The sequence below is a fragment of the Centruroides vittatus genome, unplaced genomic scaffold (assembly GCF_030686945.1).
Source record: "Centruroides vittatus isolate TY-2023 unplaced genomic scaffold, ASM3068694v2 contig_3156, whole genome shotgun sequence".
Lineage (NCBI taxonomy): Eukaryota > Metazoa > Arthropoda > Arachnida > Scorpiones > Buthidae > Centruroides > Centruroides vittatus.
The window spans coordinates 6,500-29,921 of NW_027122032.1; the positions used below are offsets into that span (position 1 = coordinate 6,500).

At 30.1% G+C, this 23,422-nt stretch overlaps 1 protein-coding gene and 1 long non-coding RNA gene across 2 annotated transcripts; both read right to left on the minus strand.

Moving 5' to 3' along the window:
- Positions 1 to 1,497: 1,497 nt before the first annotated feature.
- On the minus strand, positions 1,498 to 20,603 carry LOC136973374 (oocyte zinc finger protein XlCOF6-like). The gene is made up of 4 exons (XM_067268099.1): positions 20,117 to 20,603; positions 19,335 to 19,860; positions 12,609 to 12,681; positions 1,498 to 2,348 (listed from the first exon to the last, which is right to left on the minus strand). The coding sequence occupies exons 1-4, from the start codon at positions 20,220 to 20,222 to the stop codon at positions 1,767 to 1,769; spliced, it is 1,287 nt and encodes a 428-aa protein (XP_067124200.1). The 5' UTR covers positions 20,223 to 20,603; the 3' UTR covers positions 1,498 to 1,766.
- On the minus strand, positions 4,630 to 11,200 carry LOC136973375 (uncharacterized). The gene is made up of 2 exons (XR_010880484.1): positions 10,091 to 11,200; positions 4,630 to 5,019 (listed from the first exon to the last, which is right to left on the minus strand). It is a non-coding gene; the product is annotated as an uncharacterized lncRNA (long non-coding RNA).
- Positions 20,604 to 23,422: the final 2,819 nt, after the last annotated feature.

The window sequence follows — 23,422 nt, forward strand, 5'->3', positions numbered from 1 at the left end:
TCTAGGTACTCTACTCACACTCATGTTATCCGGCCATCTGTCGGCTTTGTTCGAAAGTTCGTAAGTAGAGGACTGCCTGCATTTAAATTAATAAATTTCATTTACATAAGAAAAGCAATTAACACAAGTCTTAATTTGCATGTAAAACCGGCACGATAATTGCCTTCAGAAATTCCCTCTATTTGTAAGTTAAAATAATTTGAACTAAATATGGACAATTATAGATGAAATTTTCTTTAATTCAAAACTGTATTTTAAATGAAATAAACCTGGTATTATGTACACATAATTTTGATTATGAATGTATATTTTTTACTACATGATGTTGATGTACTTATTATAACAACGAAGACTCTTATACTTAATTTAATTAAAGAGGTTTTAATTTTGACTAGACACTTATTAACCAATCTCAACATGTAAATCTGTATATCCCAGGCCAGGACAAAAGTATGGTTACGAACTAACGGGATTTCGAACTATCCGAATTCGAATTAACAAGATTTCCTGTAGTAGTTTGCGACTTTTTTGCCCCTGATGAACATTTAAAGTCACAATTGTCATCAGAAAGAGGCGATCTTCTCTTTCCACATCAGCTAAATTATTTTTCTACCCAAAAAAAAAACCAAGTTGATAAATTAGACACAGCATTACCTATATTTGTGGCAAAGGGATGTCAGCATAACTACTTTAAATTAACAATGTTGTGCAACAATAAAACATCACATATTTCCAGATTGAGATCTGTTTGGAACATAAGATCGTCCACCAGTTTGAAAAATCTCAAATAAGTGGTTTGCAAACAGATGGTAGACCATCTTTTGCGAACCAGTTATTTGAGATTTCAGAAATTGATTCTACCTCATAAAATAGCGAAGTGTTATGCATAAACATGGAAAGATTAGCTGACGCCTATGTAATGTTTACCATTTCATACAATAAACAATTATCCATCGTGATAACTACAGACAATTCTTGTAAAACTCCAAAAGTATTAACAGGTTCTGCATGTCGCCATGTTAGATCAGATGCGAGTTTCCACAGACTTAACTTTAATAAAAATTTTCTCTCGTGTTTTTTTCTTTGTGTTCCTAAACTGTGAGAAGTCGAAGCTCCACTTTCCAAAAAAATATTCTCTCATGTCCAATTTCCTTATTTTCTGAAACCGAAAACATTTTCTGCTCTTAAGATCTTGAGCAAGAAAACTTATCAAACATGCATTTGTAACAGTTCATCATTCAAAACAATAAAAACACAGTTAAATGCCAAAAAAAAACTTGTTTGTGATGGAATGGAACCTCTACAAACTAGCCAATGGCAGAGACGACGCAGATGGATACTTTAATTTTTAAATCTCGATAACTCGCTCTCAGAATGAAACAATTTGTATGGCTGTATCATCATATCAAAACATTACTTTTGTGCCAAAATTCATCAAAATCGGTGGGGAGACATAGGTGTAGTACTCAATGTAAGTAAATCACACAAGCACCGATATTTTACGTATTTTAGCATTTTAATTAAACTACTATTTATTAAAAAATAATTCTACAAAACATTTTCAATTTACATCCATAGAAGCAACACTTTATATAAAATGTAAAAATTGCAAATCAAGAAAATTAAAACTTTAAACATTTATTATTTTTATATTCAATAGAATCTAAATACGAACATCAAATATATATATATATATTTTTTTTTTCAAAGAAATGCAATGAGTTAATCATTTTGATCCATTTTTGTTACTTCACATTTTGCTATCATTATTCAACATTCTCATCATCATGATGTTTAATAATATGGTGAGTTAAATTAGATTTAAAACAGAATCTTTTAAAGCAATAATCACACGAGTACGGCTTCTCTCCAGTATGAAGACGAAGATGTTCTACCAGAGTGTATTTTCGTGTGAAATTTTGTTTGCAGTAGTCACACGTAAAAGGTTTCTCCCCCGTGTGAGTTCGAATATGTTTTCTCAGAGTTCCTTTTTCTGAAAAACTTCGACTGCAATGGTCACAAGTATAAGGTTTTTCCCCTGTATGAGTTCGAAGATGTTTTATCAGATATTCTTTCCGTGTAAAACTTTGCATGCACCGATCGCAGGTGAAGGATTTCTCTCCTGTATGAGTCTTGACATGGTTACGTAGGCTGCTGGTATGGTTGAACTGACGATTACAGAATTCGCAATTTAATAGCCCTTCTCCAGTGTGAATTCTTTGGTGATATTTAAATCCATATTTCGAAATAAATTGTTTGTTGCAAATTTCACATTGATATTTCCCTCCCTTTCTCTTACGATTGGTGAAACCTGTAAAATACGATAAATAGCAATATCCAACTAATGTCTAAAAATCGAAGCTCTAATTTATTGTCAATCAAACATATATCTAGATTTAAGCGAATTATCTTTAAAGTATTATTAAACGTTTGTGTGCAGATAAAGAATTACTTGCAATTTTCTCATCATTTTTCTTCAACTAAAATTTAAAGTTTACAAGCTCCTTGAATGATTTCAATGCACTGTATACAATAACTACTTACCAATGTGTTCACAAATATTACAAACAGGCATAAATACTATCAGAAATTATTGTAATTTATTTTTTTCTTAAAATAATTTATATGGAGCATGCTTTTCAAAAAATATTTAAAAATCTCTTCATTTAGTTGTCTGTTTTTCTTCATAGGCATAGAATATGTTTTCTTCTTTCATATTTTCTTATATTATTTCTTATATTTGGCTTCAGTTTTAGTCTTCTGTAAACAAAAAAGTTAAATACATTCTACAGGTCTTGCATTTTCCTGGAAACATTTCTTCAACTGTTACGCAGAAATGCTATTTATTGGTGGATACTTAATCTGCAAATAACAAAACATTCTGTATGAAATAAAATTCAAGAAAGATATCAAACATTATTTCCTAACTTAAATTAAATTCAAAACTAAGAACTAATACTTTTACAAGTTCTTTCCTCTACATTTTACACCAAAAATTTTCAGCTTCATACATATTTATATATATTAACTAAATTAATAAAATAATTCCTTTGTTGTTGGAATCGTTGGAATCACTGACTATACATTAAATAATACTTGAATATTCCATAATCCTGTGTCTGCAGATGTATAGGAACTCTACTAATCATTCAATGATCCAAAACATATCATTTAATTATATTTATTTTGATTGATTACATACATCAACGAAAATAGATATAATTGAATTCTAATTTTGGATCATTGAATTACCGAAAAGGTTCCTATACACCCGCAGACACAGATTTATAAAATTTTCAGGCATTATTTAATGATAGAATAATATTCAATATAGTTTTATCTACAATATTTAAAATCAAGCGGATCAAGCATTACAGTATTTTATGAAGATGATTTTACCTTCTATTTTCACATTTTAAGCTTTTGTTGCAGAATTAAAAATTACATAAACTCAAACGTGAATTTAAAAATATCTACGGAAGAAATGTAAAAATCTACTTACATTTTCTTTTAGATTCATTTAAGAAACTTGAATCGTCGAAAAAACCTCAAGGACTTAAAATACTTCTTACTTCAATTACATAACATTTATTTTTATATAGAATGAATGTTATCCAAGAAATCTTGTCTTCTGCTTCTTAAGAAATCTTCCTCCTACTTTTTTCTTCCCATTATAATCAACAAGATTTTCTTCTTTAATCAACACTATAAATCATTATATTAAAATTAAAAAATTGAACATCCAGATTATTGATTATATATTGATTATCAAAACCAGAATGACAGTCAGAGATGATAAAAAGACTAACCTATTTCTGTGGATGAGTGAATTCCATAATTCTTCCATTTTCTCCAACACGGGAAAGTGCAACAACAGAAACAGAAATGGCATTTTGCAAGGTAGAATCAATAGGAAATGTACTCCAACATTTTACCAAATTTTTTCATCCTCCCATTTTGACGATGTCTTGTAAGAATTAAAATTGTTTGAAGAAAAGAAAATCTGTTCACCCACTTCACTTTTTCATTATTCTCTTCTTGTAAGCCTCCATAGTTCAAGACAATGAAAGACAAATGTGTACATGTTTACGCTACCCGCAGTTTATAATAAAGATTTGAAAGTGCACCAGAGTCGTAAGTGTTTAGAAATGAAAGTATGTGTGAGTTAATTAATTCGATAACAAAAGAGCTGAGGCAAATGTGAGACAATGAGATACAAGAACACATATTACAGTCTTCCAGCAGTGGGTTAATACAATAAAAATGTTTTCAACATATTCATAAGTCTCTTTCCGCAGTTGTTCTCTTTTAATTTTAAAATACTAGTTTTGTATTTGATTTGTTACTTTGTTCCATTTCTGTAGATTCTGAGGAAGATATGAACAGGTCAAAAATATTTTTGTTGTATTAGACCCACTGCCGGAAGTCAGTAATGCATGTTTTCGTATCTCATTGTTTTAATTATGCAAAGATGTTCAAAAATATACCTATTCGGATACGATTAACATAAAATGTTAATCGTATCCGATACGTTCGGATACGATTAACATAAAATGTTAATCGTATCCGAATATCAAAAGTAATTTATCATCTGTACATTTTATGTTAATCATATTGAAAATAATGATCTTTATTGTTGTTAAACACTTTATTGTTAATCATTAGTCTTGGAGCTGAGACAAACAAAAAATTGGGCTATTAACAGAGAAAAAATAGAATGTCTGTTAACCTTTCTCTTCTAGTTAGAGAAAAGTTATCAGCAGCAGGCAAGATATTTCATACTAAACATATTCATTGTTGTTTTCTGTTATCTTTTCTGTTCTGAAGAAGTACGAACCCAACCGAAAGCGACATCGTAAAAAGTAACACCACTCACGTGAAGAAAACTCACGAACGACACTTCAATTTCTTTGTAAAAGTCTCCAATTATCTGAAAACAACTCTCAATCCATTCAATAGTTACAATAAAAATATACTTTACCATTTCTGTACTTGAATGCTGGCTTCAATGTAACTGAACTGTCAATTAAAAAAAATATAAGTGGCACCATGTAACAGTAAAATTTCTATATTTTTTTCAACAAAATATCTATTTATACATGAATAAAACATTTAACATTAAATATATTTTATAAAAATATGATGGCCAATAATTTAGCTGATAAAGTTTATTATTCTTATAAAAATACATTTATACATAATTATTCACATAATTTGATATTGAATAACAGAAAAGTGTAGCGAAATATTTGATGGAGGCAAACAAAATTTGTGTTAATGAATTGAAAATTATCTGTTTAGTAATATGAATTAACTAGGTTGATCATCTCACCCTCAATTAGAATTAACTAGAGTTATGCAGATAAGCGGTCGTCTTTAAGTGCACCAAAAATTAGCAGTTGAGATAAATATTTCCACTTGTATCTGTCAAATATAGTCACGTAAAGAAGAAAATGAAGACAATGTTCAGAAACAATCTAAGAATAAAAATGAAACTTTACATGACATATCAGATAAGATAAATGATGCAAAGCAATAACGTATATGCGACATATACTTTCAAAACTTTTTGAATATCAAAAGAAAATGTTCATATTTTTATTTTTTGCAATGAGTATAATAATTCTAGATACAGTGTTTTCAGGTACAGTGATTATTGATTGAATATATAATTTATAAAAATTATTGATGCTACAATGAACACTCCAAAAGATGATTTTTGTAGTTATAATGGTACATGATCATATAAAAATGTGAATTCATACATACATTAATTATTTTTTCTTCAGTGCAGATTTTCTAATGTTTTAATAAATTTACCAAATCCTTTTGCAGAGAATTTATTCAGAAAAGATTTTTCTGTAAAAGTTGGATATTGGTTTGTTTCAATTATTATTTGTGAAATTGCACTTCCAGCATTTACAGCATCATCATCTTTACCACAATTATGTATTAATACTCCAATATTTCCTGTATAATCACTGTCAGTTACAATTACAGTATCTTCTAAAAGCTGGACATGTTTGGTTAAAATCATACAAACACACTTTTCATACATTTCCAGCATTCACTTTACACATTAAACACAAACATTTTCGGCCCAATTTACAGGCCTGCCTCGGATTAGAAGCCGTTCCAAAGAGGAAGGAGTTCTGTCGAGTTGTAAAGTGGAATAATTCGTATACAGTAATACCTTGGTTTTCGTTGACTTTGGCTATTGTCGGTTTCGGTTTCGGAAATAGGGGAAAAAAGTGATCACGTGACATAGGTGTCGCGCATATCGATACGGTTGTAAACAAGCTGTTCCGTTCGAAGGATAGCTTACTTTATAATAAAGGAAGAACGAAAATATTTTTTAGGAAGGTTAACAACGGTACAATTAAAGGAAGAATTAAAAAAGTACAATGCCAAGTTAGCTGGTAGAAAAGCCGATTTAATAGAAAGGTAAGTTAAAATAATCTACATCTATATTTTTATCGTTAATTATTACATTTATAATTTCAAGTCATTATAACTATTACATGATAAGGTAACTTACCAGTAGATGAAAGTTTTAAGAATAAGATTTCACAAAATGCACATTTTTCGTCTATAAAAACATTTAAAGATCAGTAAAGTTCTCATTGATTCCTTTCACATTTGTCTAACCAATACATAAGGTCAAAACTTTAATTAAAATAAATTTTTTTTCCTTTGGAATATGGTCATGTACTGAGCCTGATATATTATAACCAATTTATACCAGTATCTGAAATGTTAACTGTACCAATAGGTTATCACTGTAATTTAGAACAACAATCAATACAAACAAAACTACTTTCTATGAAGTTCTAAGACAATATAAGAGATATATATCTTAATCTTTTACCAAGAGAAAACAATATTTGGAGTATTTAAAATAAATATAATCAAAATGTCTTTTTTATTGGTCACAAGTCATCTTGTTTCAATAATTTAATGCAATAAGACTAATTTCTTCACCAATAAACTTTTTGTACAAGTGAATTTTTGCCCATTTTCTTTTACTAAATCTGGCATACACTATATATATGCCATATTTAGGTGCTTGTCAATACTGTTCAGTTACCTTATACTGTTTATTTTTATATTATATGTAATATATTAAGGTAAGAATATAATATATAATAATAATTTTTGCCTTTCCTGTCAATGAGACAGAAAAAACTAAATAAAATATTGGTGATCATATCTTAACTAGTTATTAAACTTGTTTACAATAATTTTCAGGTTACTGGCATATGAGAGGAATCAGGAAACTCATAATTTTTCTATATCCTGTGATAGCTCTCCTGAACTCAAACTTCCTGATTCATCTGAATATAAGGATCTCTCTCCAAGTTTACAAATACCAGTTTTGACTATAGAGACAATTGATGCCTACATGGAGATGTCAGATCAAAGAATGCCACTGTCTGCTGTGCAGATGTATTTTAATGAATTCTTATTAATAATAAGAGGAACAAAAGAGAAACATTTTTTTATATTTTAAAGGTAATGTAAAATCTGAATTAATCAAGGGGAACAGATTTACACAGATTTAGTAATTACAGATGATGGGGTTATAGAAAATGTAATATGTGAATGTACAGCAGGTAAAGGGCCTAAAGCGTATTGCAAACATGTATGTGTAACACTATTGGCAATAGAAGAATATGGAAGAACAGGCACATATAAGTGTCACAAAACATGCACACAGGTTCTGCAAACATTCCATCAGCCTACCTGCCAACATAAAGGTTCCCCAGTTAAGGCTAGTGAGCTTCCATTTCATTTATTTAAGAAGAGAGGAATGAAAAGAAAATTATTGGAAGACATAAAATTTGACCCCAGACCATCTGGCAGTACAATCCCTGATTATACAAACTTTGTTATTAATTTGGCAATGAACATGCAAAGTGGTTGTGCAATACCGATATTGCAATTAAGGCAACCAGCAAACATGAGGGCTTTAGAATCAGATCATGATTATTGCAAAAGCACAATGTCTGAAATGTTTTTTAAGTGCTTTACATGTAACTGAAGCAAGTAGGGAGTACATAAAACATTTGGAAAAAGAGACCAGATTACAATGAAAAAGTGCAGTTTGGAAGAAGGAACATTTGTTGCATTTGACATCTTCAAACTTTGGAAAAGTTTGTAAATTAAAATCAACAGACAGAGTAAAATTGTGTGGCTCATTACTGTCAAGTAGGCCAATAAAAAGTAAGGCAATTTCTCACGGCTTAAGGTATGAAAAAGAAGCAATCGAAACATATTCTTTTGTAAATACTCCTGTGAAAGAATGTGGCATGTTTCTTCATTCAAAATACCCATTCTTAGCTGCAAGTCCAGATGGGCTAGTGGATGATGATAAAATATTAGAAGTTAAATGTCCTTACTCCAATTTTAAACTTCCTGTGAATGTGCTAAAGATACCATATTTGGAATGTACTGATGACAAAATTACTTTAAAACGGAATCATGATTATTTTCATCAAATCCAAGGACAATTAGCAGTGACAAATAGACAAGTTGCTCATCTGTTTATTTACACAAAAAGTGACTTCAAAGTTTGTATCATTCCAAGAGATAATAAATTCATTGCAGACATGATTGAAACACTAATTATGTTTTTCCATGAGCATATTAAGCCAGTTCTTTTTTAAAAAAAAAATGTTTTATAAACATTAAGTTTATAAAATAATTGAGCTAATTGTTATTTTACAATTTGAGTTTATGTAAAATTTTTCTAGATGGTGTATAGTGTGAATTTTTTTAAATAATAAAAAGAGATTTTGTTTTAAAGATTAAAATTCTTTTATTAGCTTACAAATATTTATTCAACTATAGTACAAATTTTAAAACCACTATATTACTTTGAATTGAAGTTTCACAATGAAGACCTTACTGTGTATGATAGTATACATTCTTAATCTTAGAATTTATAAACAGACAAAAATTTAAAAATACTATAGATGGAAAACTTAAATTAGGCTAGGGTCTAGAATGGAAAAAAAAATTATATACGGTATTAATAGAGAGCTAGACTAACAGTGAAACAAATTAAGAATCTCTGCCAACAATGCATGGTCTAAAATTGCATAACATAAAACATATAAATATAATTTCACTGCCAAGTTTCGTTACTGCCGGATGCATGTGTTGCCTCAAAATTTTATATGTACAGTACGTGAGTACGAGCCATTCTTATAATACGTTCAATATGTATTCTTTTACTAGATGTTTTTCTGTCTCGAGATGACAAACTGCTGCTCAGCTATGCTTTTCCTCTCATAAAAGTGGGTATATTTAACACAACTTCTTTAGTAATTAGTTATTCCTGAATGTTAAAACCTCTATCAGCCATTACCCAGTCTTAAAATAATTATTGGATTTTCGTTTAAAGAATTAACAAATCGTACTTTAGAACCGACAACGTATCGCTTAGTCTGTTTACAACCTCGTCGATACTAGCGCCGCGTATGGAGTAGATTTCACTTTTTTCCCCTATTAAATATCTTAAATATTGTATGAGAGCGATCGTAAATATTAGGTGTAATATTTTCAAGTGATGTAAGCATGATCATTACAATTTGAAATTAAAGCTCTGTAAGTTCTAACATAACTTTTATAAGCTGTTTTCCTCAACGTAAGTGTAAAAAACACCTTATGTATGCCTATAAATTATCCAGAAAATTGAAAATTAAATATTCGTGTATCCATCCAAACATTCTTCTATTGCATCAAATGGTTTTTTGAAATATTTAAATTCTTTTACATTAATATTGTATTTATTTAGAGGATAAGTTCCTTTCAATCTTGTCAGAGAAACATATTACTTTGAAATGCCATCCCTCCATAGGTTGATCATAAGTGATTTTATATGCATGAGTTTTAATTGACTTGTTTTTATCTAAAGATAATTCATGTTTTGGATTTTTAAATTAATTTTCCTTGTTATTTTTTTGGTTTGTGTGCTATTTCCTAACATTCTGATTTATATTAAAATCAAAATCACATTTAAAAATTAAGTTACTGATCATTAATATATTTTAATAAAAATATTAAATTTTAACAGTAAACTACTTACCTTCAGCAGACGTGTGGCTTAATTGTTCTCGTTAGAAGAATTAATTTCAAAAGAATGACAAACTGAGAAAATGTTAAAGCTTATATATTGTTTAATTCGTTCTTGATTATAAAATTGAAAATACGTCATCTTCAAAGTCGATAATTAATATTTTAGTATAAATAAAGTTAATTTTCAGCAGTCTCAATCAACATTTTCGGTCATTTACGAAGATATTTAGAAAGATGAACAGGAAAATATTATATAAATTTTCAACAAGGTGAAAAAATAACAAATAAAAAATAAACTAACAAGGTTCTTTTTACAGCCATCAGTGGACTATTAGTGGAAATATCACTGCGTGCAGTAGAAGTTTTATTCATGTATTTATTTAGGTCCTTCCACAATTATGGTTGGTTGATTATAGTGGATATTATATATCAATAATGGGAAGAAAAATGATTGAGGTCGTTTTTAGCAAATCTGTATTATTTTTGTTAATACAACTTGTCCCAATGAACATTTTTTCTGAAAACTTCACTTGTCATAAACCACAGTACTGCTACTCAAATCTTTAAAATGCAGTATAATTTTAATTTTCAAACACTTTCAGTCATCCTAAATGATTTTCAGGACAGAAAGAAACAAACTTCAACTTAAAAGCAGGAATGAAATCTGGATTGTGCATGGAACAAGTTGATTTCAAATGTTAACATTTGAGAAAAATTTAAATGCACATGTCAAACTTCTATGTGTCAGATTTCTATGTATATTAAAATATAAATATATAAAAATAAAAACAAAAATAAAATAACACTAAAGGAAATAAAATACATAACTCGTAAACTTTATTGTTAACAAAAATGTATATAAGAACTAAATTAACTCATAATACATGCACTATGCCAGACTAAAACTTATATGTATGCACAACTACGTATTATAATATGTACAATAGTGTCCGTTACTCTCTACAGATTATTTATCATCACAGTTTGCCGTCTTGAGCCCAAATCTACTAATGCCTTCCATGCAACTGATATTGCATCACAGTCTTTATAATTGGCGGCTTGCCCCCTCAAGAACACTTTGCAGATTTGCCAAGTTTCTGTGTATCTTATTAGGTTTTTATTCAAGACTTTAAGATACACAGAAACTTGGCAAATCTGCAAAGTGTTCTTGAGGGGGCAAGCCGCCAATTATAAAGACTGTGATGCAATTTCAGTTGCATGGAAGGCATTAGTAGATTTGGGCTCAAGACGGCAAATTGTGATAATAAATAACCTGTAGAGAGTAACAGACACTATTGTACATATTATAATATGTAGTTGTGCATACATATAAGTTTTAGTCTGGCATAGTGCATGTATTATGAGTTAATTTAGTTCTTACATAACTCGTAAACTATTGTTAACAAAAATGTATGTATTTTATTTCCTTTAGTGTTATTTTATTTTTGTGGTTTCTTTTTTGTTTTTATTTTTATATATTTATATTTTAATCTACATAAAAATCCAACACACAGAAAAAAACTTCTGTGTATCAGATTGCATGTGCATGTGCTATGTCTTGGAACATGTGCATTTAAATTTTTGTTGCTCTCAAACATTAACATTTGAAATCAACTTGTTTTAGAGGACAATCTAGCTTTCATTCTTGTTTTTAAATTGAAATTTGTTTCTTTCTGTCCTGAAGAAGGTCATTTAGGTGGATGAAAAATGTTTGAAAATTAAAATTATACTACATTTTCAATTTGAGTAGTAGTACTGTGGTATATTAAAAAGACTTGTTTTGAAAATAGTGACCGTGGAGTCAGCTTAGCTACAACTAAGAAGCAGCGGATACTGTGGTGTAGATTTTGCACATTTTCCTATCTTTGGACATGAAGAAATTTTTGATATATACATTGTTTTGTTTAAGACAAGTCTCTGAGATGAGGCAGCACATATGAATATTGGTTGCACAACTCCTTTTAGTATACATCTGCATGCTTTGGAGTCTAAACCCTAGTTGTTTATGGCACATCTTAATAGCTGATTGCCAATTAATGACTTTACTCAAGATATATTCAATGTGTAGATTATAATTCAGTTTTGTGTCAAGACATACCTAGATACTTATGTTCCTTCACTTGTCCAAAGACACTTGTTCATTGTCAATGGAAATTTTACAATCCAGGAAAATGGCTGCTATAAAGAGATTTTGTTTGAAGCTTACTTCAATAAAGTTTGTGAATCAGAAGACTGTATCTTCTACTGATTTATTTTCACTAAAACCAAATTGGTTAGTTGAGATCCACCCCAATCTGACTAATCCAATTAAGTCTGTTTAAGATAACTTTTTCTAGTATCTAAAACTGCAAGAATGCCGATTCAACATAATTTGTTAGATTAGTTTCCTCTTTTCTGAAGTAGAATGACTTTGGTTAACTTCCAGTATTCAGGAAAATAAGAGCACTTTCAACAAGAGTTATATATCTTTAGAATTTCTAGTAGTTCATAGTTTCTCTGTAGGAGGATAGTACTTTGTCTGTCTATACCTGAGCTTTCTTTGGATCTGCAGAATATATAGCTTCATGCAGTTCAACTTTACTGATGAATGGAAAATATACACTAAAATACATGTAGTTGTTTAAATCTTTTACTTAGTAATTTATTTAAATGTCTTTTTTTCTAATCTTTTTGACCCAAGACAGTTAGTGCATAATTTTCTTGGATCAAAATTTACATGCATGTTATAGCTGTGTGATCATTTTTCCTTGTGAAGTGTTTCTAGCAATGTGTTCATCTGCACAGTTAATGCAGGCACTATTAATTTGTGAAATAGGTTTTTGGCAAAATGACCAAATTTTTTAGTTATAGCATTGGATTATTGATAGGAAATCTGACACCAAATATTGTTACAAATAGTCTTTAAACCTCATTTGATTTTAAGATGTTTTTTGTTTTTTATCATACAGTATCTGATGTCTGGACTGACACAAGCAATCCAACTGTTTTCAAAGTTTTTCTGTTTATAAATAAGTAAAAATAAAGTTTATCTGCTTGACCTAACAGTTATTTTCTTCCATCATTTGGGGGCCAAAACATAGTAAATACCTCAGACTGTGAACTCTTTACCGACATTATCATCATAAAAGGTTGACATTTTCTAGAGTGAAATGTGCAAGATTTATTAATAGTTTCACAGTTAGAAATTAGCTATTTTGTTCACATAATGGAACCATTCATTCATCACTGCTAATTTTATGTTTCTGTTATTATTTACAAACACAACTTTCAATTGGTCAGATGCATCTTTACTTCATAAAACATTCATTACTGTGGATGTGGTTTCATCATAATATCTTTTTATGGACTTTATTTGGTTTTAAAATAGATTGATTTGCTGGATTTGATGGAACACTTTCACATTGTTTTAGACTTTCTGTACATGTTTTCAGGCTATGTGATTTATACCTTCTCTTTGTAGTTGTATTATTTCCTGTAATGCTTTGTTTTTCTGTAGCAGAGTAACATAACCTTCCTTTACATAGTAACAGGTTAAGTTTGTTATTCTCGCTTTGAGCTTTGATTTACCAAACGCTTGTTTATTATCGGTGTTAATATCTCTTTGATGCCATTTACACCTCCTTTTTGTGCATTCATTTACAAAAATCCTCCTCTTGCATGCACACATCTTTTGAGGTGCATCTTGTGACATTTGGATAAACCTACTTTCAATACACACGATCACGTATAATTTACTTAGTGAGAGTCGTCAAACACTTTAATGTAGGAAAAAAATGACTTAAATTAGCTTATTGGATTATTTAAGCCATTAAAGTTTACTAACAATTACTAAACATTACAAACTGTTCTACATACAACATTGGTTTGTGTCATGATTGTCTCTCAGTGCAGTCGAAGATTATGTACATAGCGCCACCAAACCCAATTTTATATTATTATTATTTTTTTAAAAAAATAAAAATAATTTACATTAAATTAATTTTTATTTATAATGAATATATTACACGAATTTACAAAAGTTATATCGTCCGAATCTTTTAATTCCTTTCCTAGTTAATTGATTGTCAAAAATTCACGTGCGTGTCATAAGTTAGTGTTTATTTTTCTACATAGTAGCGAGGTTGAGACCGAAGTTTTGAACGCGAAAACATGTACTGTACGGACATTCAGCGCCGCTTTCCTACAAGCCTAGAATTTTGACAATGACAAGCGGCGCTGAACGTCCGACGTACACGTTTTCGCGTTTAAAACTTCGGCCTCAACCTCGCTATTGTATTTATTAAGTCTATACATAAATTTAATAACAAACAATAAATCTAATTGTCTATAATACAGCTTTGTACGGTAAATGATCATAATTTCTTCTCTTTATTCACAACATTTGGACTGAAATTTCAAAAAACTGTATACCTGTAAATTTCCACTGTGGTCCGTCTTTTCTTAGTCTCGAGAACGGAGTTAGATAGATGAAAGACGACACCACATACAGAAACCTTAGAGACAGAAGGCCCGATTAACTAATAAGAACTACCGATGCAAACCGAAACGTTATTTCAATTTTAAAACCTTCTCCCGAGGTGTGTTAGATAGGTAACAATAGAGTCATGCCGGTCGTCTAAGTAACAATAGAGGAACAAGGAAAAGTACGACATACACTAATTCGGGGCAGAGAGCATCTATTTTAAATTAATAATAAATTGCAGCAGGGTATTGTGACGCTGTCGCAATAAATAATTACCCGTATCATTAACAATTCTAATTAAATTTTGTGTGTCCACAAGTCCGTATTAAATCGGGAGTGGTTATAAAGTATACTAGATCTAACTTGATATTTTAAACTTAATTTTAAAAAATTTTGAAATACTTCAGCTAATAATAATGCATCTATAATTTTAATTCATCTTTAGTTTTACAAATTTGGCATCGTAACCCGAAAAATTGTGTATAATACGTATACACCATGTGCATAACTATTAGAAACATAATTTCTACATAACAATTTTGTTAATTTTGAATATCAAATAAAAAATTATCATTACCACAATAAAAATTGATATATAAAAAACGTCGGCGTTTGATTAATTTTAACTTGAATAGATTATGGAAAAATTAACAAAATGTTTTATGAAGAATTTATTATATCATCAAGCCAACTTACTGTTATTTCTGTGTTGGATGGCGAAAAGAATTAAAGAAAACGACTAAAATATCCTGCTTTCTCTGTCTCCCTCTGGTTAGAGCTTGTAGGAATTTTAATCATCAAACTCATTGGGTTTGTGAAATAAAAAAAATTACATTATTATTATGGTTGTTCTTATATTCTTCAACAGAATAGTGTGATTTTAATTTGTGAGGTTTTATGTTGGGTGTTTCCGACTCCTTTTATTGGGAGTTTAGGAATATAATTAGTTTGAATGATAATTTTTTTGTGCCAAAAATATCTAACCCAAGACTAATTTTCTTGGAAAAAAAAAAGGACAAACCTAAAGATGATTCATTTTTTCTCTCAAAAGAAGTTTAGTGGTCTTCAATGTTCCTTTTGTGATGAATTAAGTTGAAATTTTTTTTTCACAGTGTTTGTTCGAAGTTTTCAAAGATAATTTCTTATTTTTTGATTAATATGTTGAATGTGTTTTATTTATTTCTAATTTTTATAAATCTTGTTCTTGAATTTTATTTCAGCAGGATGTTAATTAAACAAGACTATCAAACCAAAGAAATCATACTGTCACAAATTTAGACATCAATGATATTTCACAGAAAAAACTCTAAAGGGTCCCCTGGATAAGGACCCTGCATACAGCCGTATGGCACAAAACCTTAAACTTCCTAATCCTCCCGTTTACTGGCTTTCTTCCAAGGATGTGGAAGCAAGCCCTACCACCGATAACGGCAAAGATGACCATCTGAAAGACTATTGGATGTGGAGTAACAACTCGCATACTGAAGAACTTCTATAATAGAATACACGTACATTGTAGTCTGTCCAGTTAACCAATCCCAAATGCAAAATATGGACAACCAAACAGCCACCTTACAGGACCAAAGCTTTACAAATATTTCAACAATAATATAACCAATCTGCACAACAAAACTCTATATATATATGTATATATAAAGCTAAATGCAACCATACCACACAGGTATTGGGAGAAATAGTGATATAGCTGTACGTACTAGCTTCCTGTGAATTTAAAGCTACATTATACAAATGCAACTACAGTCTTCGGACCACCCTGCACAACAAAATGTGGGCTGGACAAATCCACGTAACAGTTTAACAATCATGTCTTACTGAAATACTGTCTATGAAACACACAAATGGCCATGGCTGTCAAAATAATTCTAACCAAGGAATAATATGTCAAGTGAGTCTGTTATAGGAGTCCCCACAAAATATAAGATAAGAAAAATATATAACCAAGGATTCACTTAACATGACTAGGTTCAAATATAGGACCAACACATCAAAATAATGGTAACTAATATCCTGGAGAGACTCAGAATATTTCTATCACCATATGGAATGGAATAATACAATGAGCAATCTAGACTATGCATAAACTGTGACAGATATAAGCACACCAAACTACACTATAAGAGGGCTAAATAGTGCAAACAATAGGGACAATAGCTCAATGAAAGCTTAAACCAGATGGAAAAACAAATATAAATAAACAGCTCCAGAGACACCCATACACATCTCTAAGTGCTGGCATACATAACAGTCCTGAACATAATACTATACCACAGATAGCATAACTGCTCAAACACTGAGGCATGTAAGGCATTGAAGATTGCCACATCAAAGCAACACGCCTGTAGCAACAAACTAAAATTCTACAAATATACGAGCCTCAAACCAAACATAACTAGAACCTTCAAGTGATCCAAAATAATGCTGCTGTCTCTGTACAATTCATAGAAATCAGATGTGCCATAAAGTACAAAAATCAAATCATACAACATATGATAGCCCACCTACAAATACTATATCCAGGACCAAACTCCTTAGATAAACAAAAAACCGATTGTCATCCAACCCTGGCAACAGAAAGTGGATAAATGGATGAAGACACCAAAACCCATCCCTGCTAAGACAACAGAATATACAAGCATTATAAACCTAAGTGGAGCAACAATAGACAAACACCAAAACAGTCTATCCAAATAGACAACATAATAAAAGTAATACCAAAACATGTGAGTCGACAAACAATGCACAGACAAAAATCTATCCAAATGCCATGAATGCAAAGAACATCAAGAGCCAAAAGACAATAAAATGACCATCAACTAAAAAGAAGAAATGAAAAGAAAATATATGACAAACACTCAACAGTAAAGCATGGAATGCTAACAGTATCACATAATAATACAAGACAGTTGGCAAGACAGACACCATAATACATCAACTTGATGAATGTTCCGCATTTCCCAACATCTGGGAAAACACCCATCTAACGAAACTAAAAAGTAATAATGCGAACAAAGTAATTGATTATCTGAAACTAAAACTTAATGGTATCTGCATGATCTTGACCACATATTTTAACAAAGATATAAGAATTACTACTACTAGTAATGTCCAATCCACACCTTCCAGCACACGTGACAGAAAAGGGGAGGATATCTGGTGCTGACCAGCTGTGATGATCTGTTGCTAACGTTTTTTACATAACACTTAATTTTTTTACTATTACCAGGTAGGTGTAAATTTTATTATTTTTTATTATTGTTTTGTAATGTGTAAAGTAAAATAGAATACAGCTTTATTATTATGTCACTAGGACGTCACAGCTTCGTTACTGGATTTTGTTTGTCTAGAGTGCATATACTTTTGTATTCAAACTGATCCAAGATTAATCATTCAAATCATGTGTACAAATGAACTACAGTGATCCGATCAATCTATATTCATGTATACAAATGGTATATAGCAGGGGTGGCCAACAAGTCGATCGCCAAGCCAATTTTGGTCGATCGCTAGCGATGTCTTGACTTAATGTATTATATTTCTAACCGAACACAACTGTATGCATGCAGTTATGACTTGACTCATAAGCAGCGAGTGCACTTCGTACTGAAACAGTGTATAAACATAGTATGTATTTCACACTTCCCCTTCCCCACTTAGACTATGCCTATGACAACAAGTCGATCGCGACACATTTTTACGATAAAAAGTAGATCTTATGTGCACAAAAGTTGGCCACCCCTGGTATATAGGATCAACTGAATCGCAAACAAACCAATTCAAGTGGAGGGTAGGATCATTTGGATCGAATAAAAAAGATTAAAGATGGTGGCCTCCATGTTTAACTGTCAAAATGAAAAGTATTTAAAACTTATAAATGGTAAATAAAATCATTATTATTAAAATATCTGATAAACTGAGATGAAAAATAAGTATTAAGAGACAACTTTGCCAGATTGCATGGCATGCACTCTCCCATTTTATCATTATGTGAGCAATTTCATTCATGGAGAAAATATGATCCTACTTGTACCCTTTCCGCAGTGGTGTAGCGTAGTGGGGGCGGCAGGGGCAACACTTTTAGGGGGCAGCAAAATTTCACAATAAATAATAATATGTTGTAAAAATTTGAACCTGTACAATACACAATAATGATGATTGTTCTTGCTGAAAAGTTCTTTAGAATTACTGTATATTTTAGTCTTTTAAATTGAGATACCTAAATAAGGAAGCGGTGAAATTTTCTTCCACCCAGGCAGCTGATACCCAGGCTATGCCACTGCCTTTCCGCCAACTAAAATATGTGACAGAAGCAATATGTATCACACGACAAAGACTGATCCGATCTTACAGATCAATCCGTATGAAACAAAGTATATGCACCAATAGTCATTTTATATCGAGTATTGTATATTAAACATTCTATATTATGTACTGTAGACCTAATTATCTGAATTTTATTTTATTACTTTGTTTCCTGTTCAAAGGGTGGAAAACCTTGTCCTAATTAAAAATTACAAATAAAACCATTAACCTACCATTTATTGAAAAATAATTCTACAAAACATTTCCAGTTTACATCAATAAAATCAAATGTTTATATAAAATATAAAAATTGAAAATCAAGGAATTTAAAACTACAAAAATTCATTATTTTATGTTGAATAAACACTAAATACGAATATCAATGTTTTTTGAAACCAATACAACTATTTAATTATTTGGATCCCTGTTTCTTATTCACATTTTGCTTCATAAATGATATCATTCAACAAACTAATTTTCATGATGAGTAATAATATGATGATTTAAAGGAGCTTTAGAATGGAATTTTTTTGAACAATAGTTACAAGAGTACGGCTTCTCTCCGGTGTGGAGACGAAGATGTTGTACTAGAGTAGTTTTTCGTCTAAAAGTTCGTTTGCAATACTCACAAGTGTAAGGCTTCTCCCCTGTGTGAGTACGAACATGATTTCTCAGAGATCCACTTTCTGAAAACTTTCGTCCGCAATGCTCACAAGTGTAAGGTTTCAGCCCCGTATGAGTTCGAAGATGTTTTATCAGACTATCTTTTCTTGCAAAACATTGTTTGCAATATTGACAGATAAAGGACCGCTCTCCAGTATGCATCTTGACATGATTGATTAGATTGCCAGAAGTGTTGAATCGACGATCACAGAATTCACAACACAAGAGACCTTCTCCAGTGTGATACTTCTGATGATGTTTTAAGTAATATTTTGATGTAAATTCTTTTTGACAAGTGTCGCATTGATATTTCCTGTTCTTTTCATTTGTGGAACCTGTAAAATATGAGAAATAAAAATATCAAAAGCAATGTTAGACATTGCTTTTGATATTTTTAAATTAAAGAGACCAAAACTCTCTTTAATTTATTGTCAGTCAAATATATAAATATCTAAATTTAACCAAACTATTTTTAATGTTAAACTTGTGGGCAGATAGAAAATTATATGCATTTTTCTAATAACTTTCCTTTAACTAAACTTTATAACCGTCTCGAATAATTTCACCGCATCGTATACAATAAGTGCTTACCAAAGCGTTCAGAAATAAACCAACATTCATAAATTCTATCACAATTTAAATTAAGAATTATCTTTAAAATATCTTCATTTAATTTCGTTTTTCTCTTCATTTGCATGAAATATATTTTCTTATATCATTTCGTATGACATAAGAAAATTTCAGTCTTCTTAAACAAAAGAAACGCATCCTTTAATTCTTGACTTTTCCTGAAACAATTTTGCATTTCTTACAAACAAATGCTCTTTATCGCCGGATTATGAATCTGCAATGACAAAAAGTTCTGTATAAAATATGATATGACAATGATGTAAAACATTGTTTTCTAGCAAATTAATTTCAAAAACTAAAAATAATAATTGTAGAAATTCTTTTCTTATACATCTAACACCACAAAATTTCGGCTTCACGCATATTAACAACATTGATATAATGATATTGAAACTCGTTTTAACTACAATTTTTAAAATCAGTGTATATTACAAAGAAGATTATCACATTTTAAACTTTATATAATTTTTAATTCTGTTATAAACTCGAACATTTCTTAAAAATATGAATTTAAAAATATATTCAGATAAGCAGAAATTACTTACGTTTTATGTAGACTAATTTGAATCAATGACGAGAGATCAAGGACTCGACACTTCTTACATTAATAACATAATCATCATTTTATATAAAAAGAAATATCCGAGACATCTTGTCTTCTGCTTCTTCAAAAATCCTCTTCCTACTTCTTTCTTCCCAATATAATCAAGATTTTTTTCTTCAATCAACACTATAAATGATTGTTAAATGTAAACAATTGAACATGCAGATTATTGAAATCAAAAAGACAGTCAAAGAGATGTTGAAAAGACTAACCTGTCTCTGTGGATGAGAATTCCATACGTTTTTATTCGTCTTGTCCTACACGCACGTATACTGTATAACAACACAAATGGAAATGGAATTTTGCAAGATAGAAGAAATTCGTTGAAAGAAATGTGCTCAAACATTTTATGAAATTTTTTCATCCTCGTCTTGCAACAATTGTTTACCCCTCTTCTGTTTCCAGATGTTTCAGTAGAATATCCAGTTCATACATTGATAGAATGGAAAAAAAAATGTCTCTCTTTTCTACAGTTCTCTTCCTGTAGGCAGTTATAGTTCAAGACAATGAAAGAGAAACAAGAAAATGTTTTGGTATCTGAACTTCAAAATAAAAACTTGAGAACACATCAGTCATAGACATCTTTAGAAACGAATACACGCAGGTTAATTAATTTGAGAGGAAAAGACCAGTGAATTTTAAACCCTTATAAAAGATGTTAAAGAACGGGATTTTGTCATAAATTTTAGAAAAGTTTTACGTACGGAAACAAACTCACACAAAGAAAACACTATAACAACACTTTCAAATCCTTAGATTTCTTCCTAAAGTGTTCACTCATCTCAACCGAATAGTTACAATAAAAATATACTTTACCATTATTATATATATGTAAAGTATACTTTTATTGTAACTATTCAGTACTTCAAGGCCGACTTCAACGTAACGGAACTGTCGATTTAAAAAATAGAAGTGGCACGACGTAAAATTCAAAATTTTTAATTTCCGTATTTTTTCAACAAAATATCTATTTAAACACAGAAAAAAAAATTGCATCTGTCAGATTCATTTACATTTTATTATTAACATAATTTGACATTAAATTACATCAAATTGTCTTTTTCTTCTATTTACGAGATAGAAAAGTTGTAGCGAAATATCTGATGAAGCCAAAGCTGTAATTTCGGCTGACGACGTGCAACTGGCTGGTCTGTTTAGCATTTCTAATGAAATGTCAATCTTCCGAGCATGAATTAAAAGTTAAATATAGCTACCCAGAACCAGTGATATCTTCAAATACAGCAAATAAATATCAGTTGAGGAAAGCATTTCTTCCGGTATCTGTCATCTAAAGAAAAAAATGGAGACAGTATTTCAGAAACAATCTGAAAATAAAAAAACAGAACTTTATATAAAGGATGCATAAATGTTGCAAAGTAATAATGTATATGCCATTAAATACATAAACACTTATTCAATGTCAAGTGAAAATTTTTATAGTTTATTTCTCGCAATGAGTGTAAGAATTATAAAGAATTACAAAACATTTTCAGATACAACGAATGGTTGCTAAAATCATAGATATTAGGAAATGATTTATAATCCTCAATTTGTGTAAATTACAAGTGTTAATGAATCTGTGCTTGTTTATAATAAATACACTGTACAAAAATACTTTATAAAATATTTCATATATATGTAATTTGCTTAATTCTAATACACAAATGTAAATACAATGAATTTTAATTAAAATAAAATTTGGTAATTGCTTCTCCACCACTTGGAGTACTGTACTGTACATATTTATGAAAGAAACCTTTTAGATTTTCTCTCGATATATATTGACTTTAAAAGCTATTTTTTGCAGATTTTTCTGACAATCGGTCAAAGTTTCCGATTAAGAAATAATATAATTTACATAGTAATAAAGTAATTTCATTTCAAAACTTAAATTTACTTATGCAAATGAGTAACATTTTTTCATATCCAAATACATCAATTATTAAACAGTTTACTTTTAATAAATATCCTTACATTTAATATTTAATAAACAATGCTTAATAACTTAATTACATGTTTTAGAATGATAATACCACCAGTTTCATTTTTACATATTCCTAAATAAATATCTAAAATTATACCATTATTATCCATCCAGATTTATATTTTATATACCGACCAATAAACTCTAATATTATATCAAATGTATTTCTCAATTTTTCACGGATCGTGTTGGGAGATAAATTATACTCGGCACGAATAGAAGAAAAAAATCTTGCTATTCAATGATTGAACGAGTGCTAAGCTTTGGCACCATGGAGACATCATTTCATTTATAACATTGACCTTGTTTGTTTCGTATATCAATTACTCTTTCTTTAATTCGTCAAACGACAGTTATAATCTCCGAATATGTTTATACACTTTACAAATAAAATATCTAACGATCGAAAAGAACAAAGGCAACCGTGTCGGCTAACGAACGGCACGTCGTTCGTCGCATATAATCTGAAATTAAAGCTCAAAGTTTCAATATAACGTTTAAAAGCTTTTCCCTTAATACGAATGTAAAAAACATCTTACACAATTATCCAGTAAATTGAAATTAAATATTCATATGTCCATCCAAATGTTTTTCCATTTCATTCAATGCTTTTTTAAAATATTTAAATTCTTTTACATTAATGTTGTATTTATTCGGAGGATAAGTTCCTATCAATCTT

Bases quoted from the DNA above. Each gene is read 5' to 3' on its own strand.
- LOC136973374 (XM_067268099.1), bottom strand. From the start codon at position 20,222: ATGCAAATGAAGAGAAAAACGAAATTAAATGAAGATATTTTAAAGATA. The intron at 19,861-20,116 runs GTAAGCACTTAT...CATATTTTACAG, and splicing joins GTTTATTTCTGAACGCTTTG to GTTCCACAAATGAAAAGAAC. The intron at 12,682-19,334 runs GTTTGTTGAATG...CATGTATTTTAG, and splicing joins ATTACTCATCATGAAAATTA to TGTATATTTTCCATTCATCA.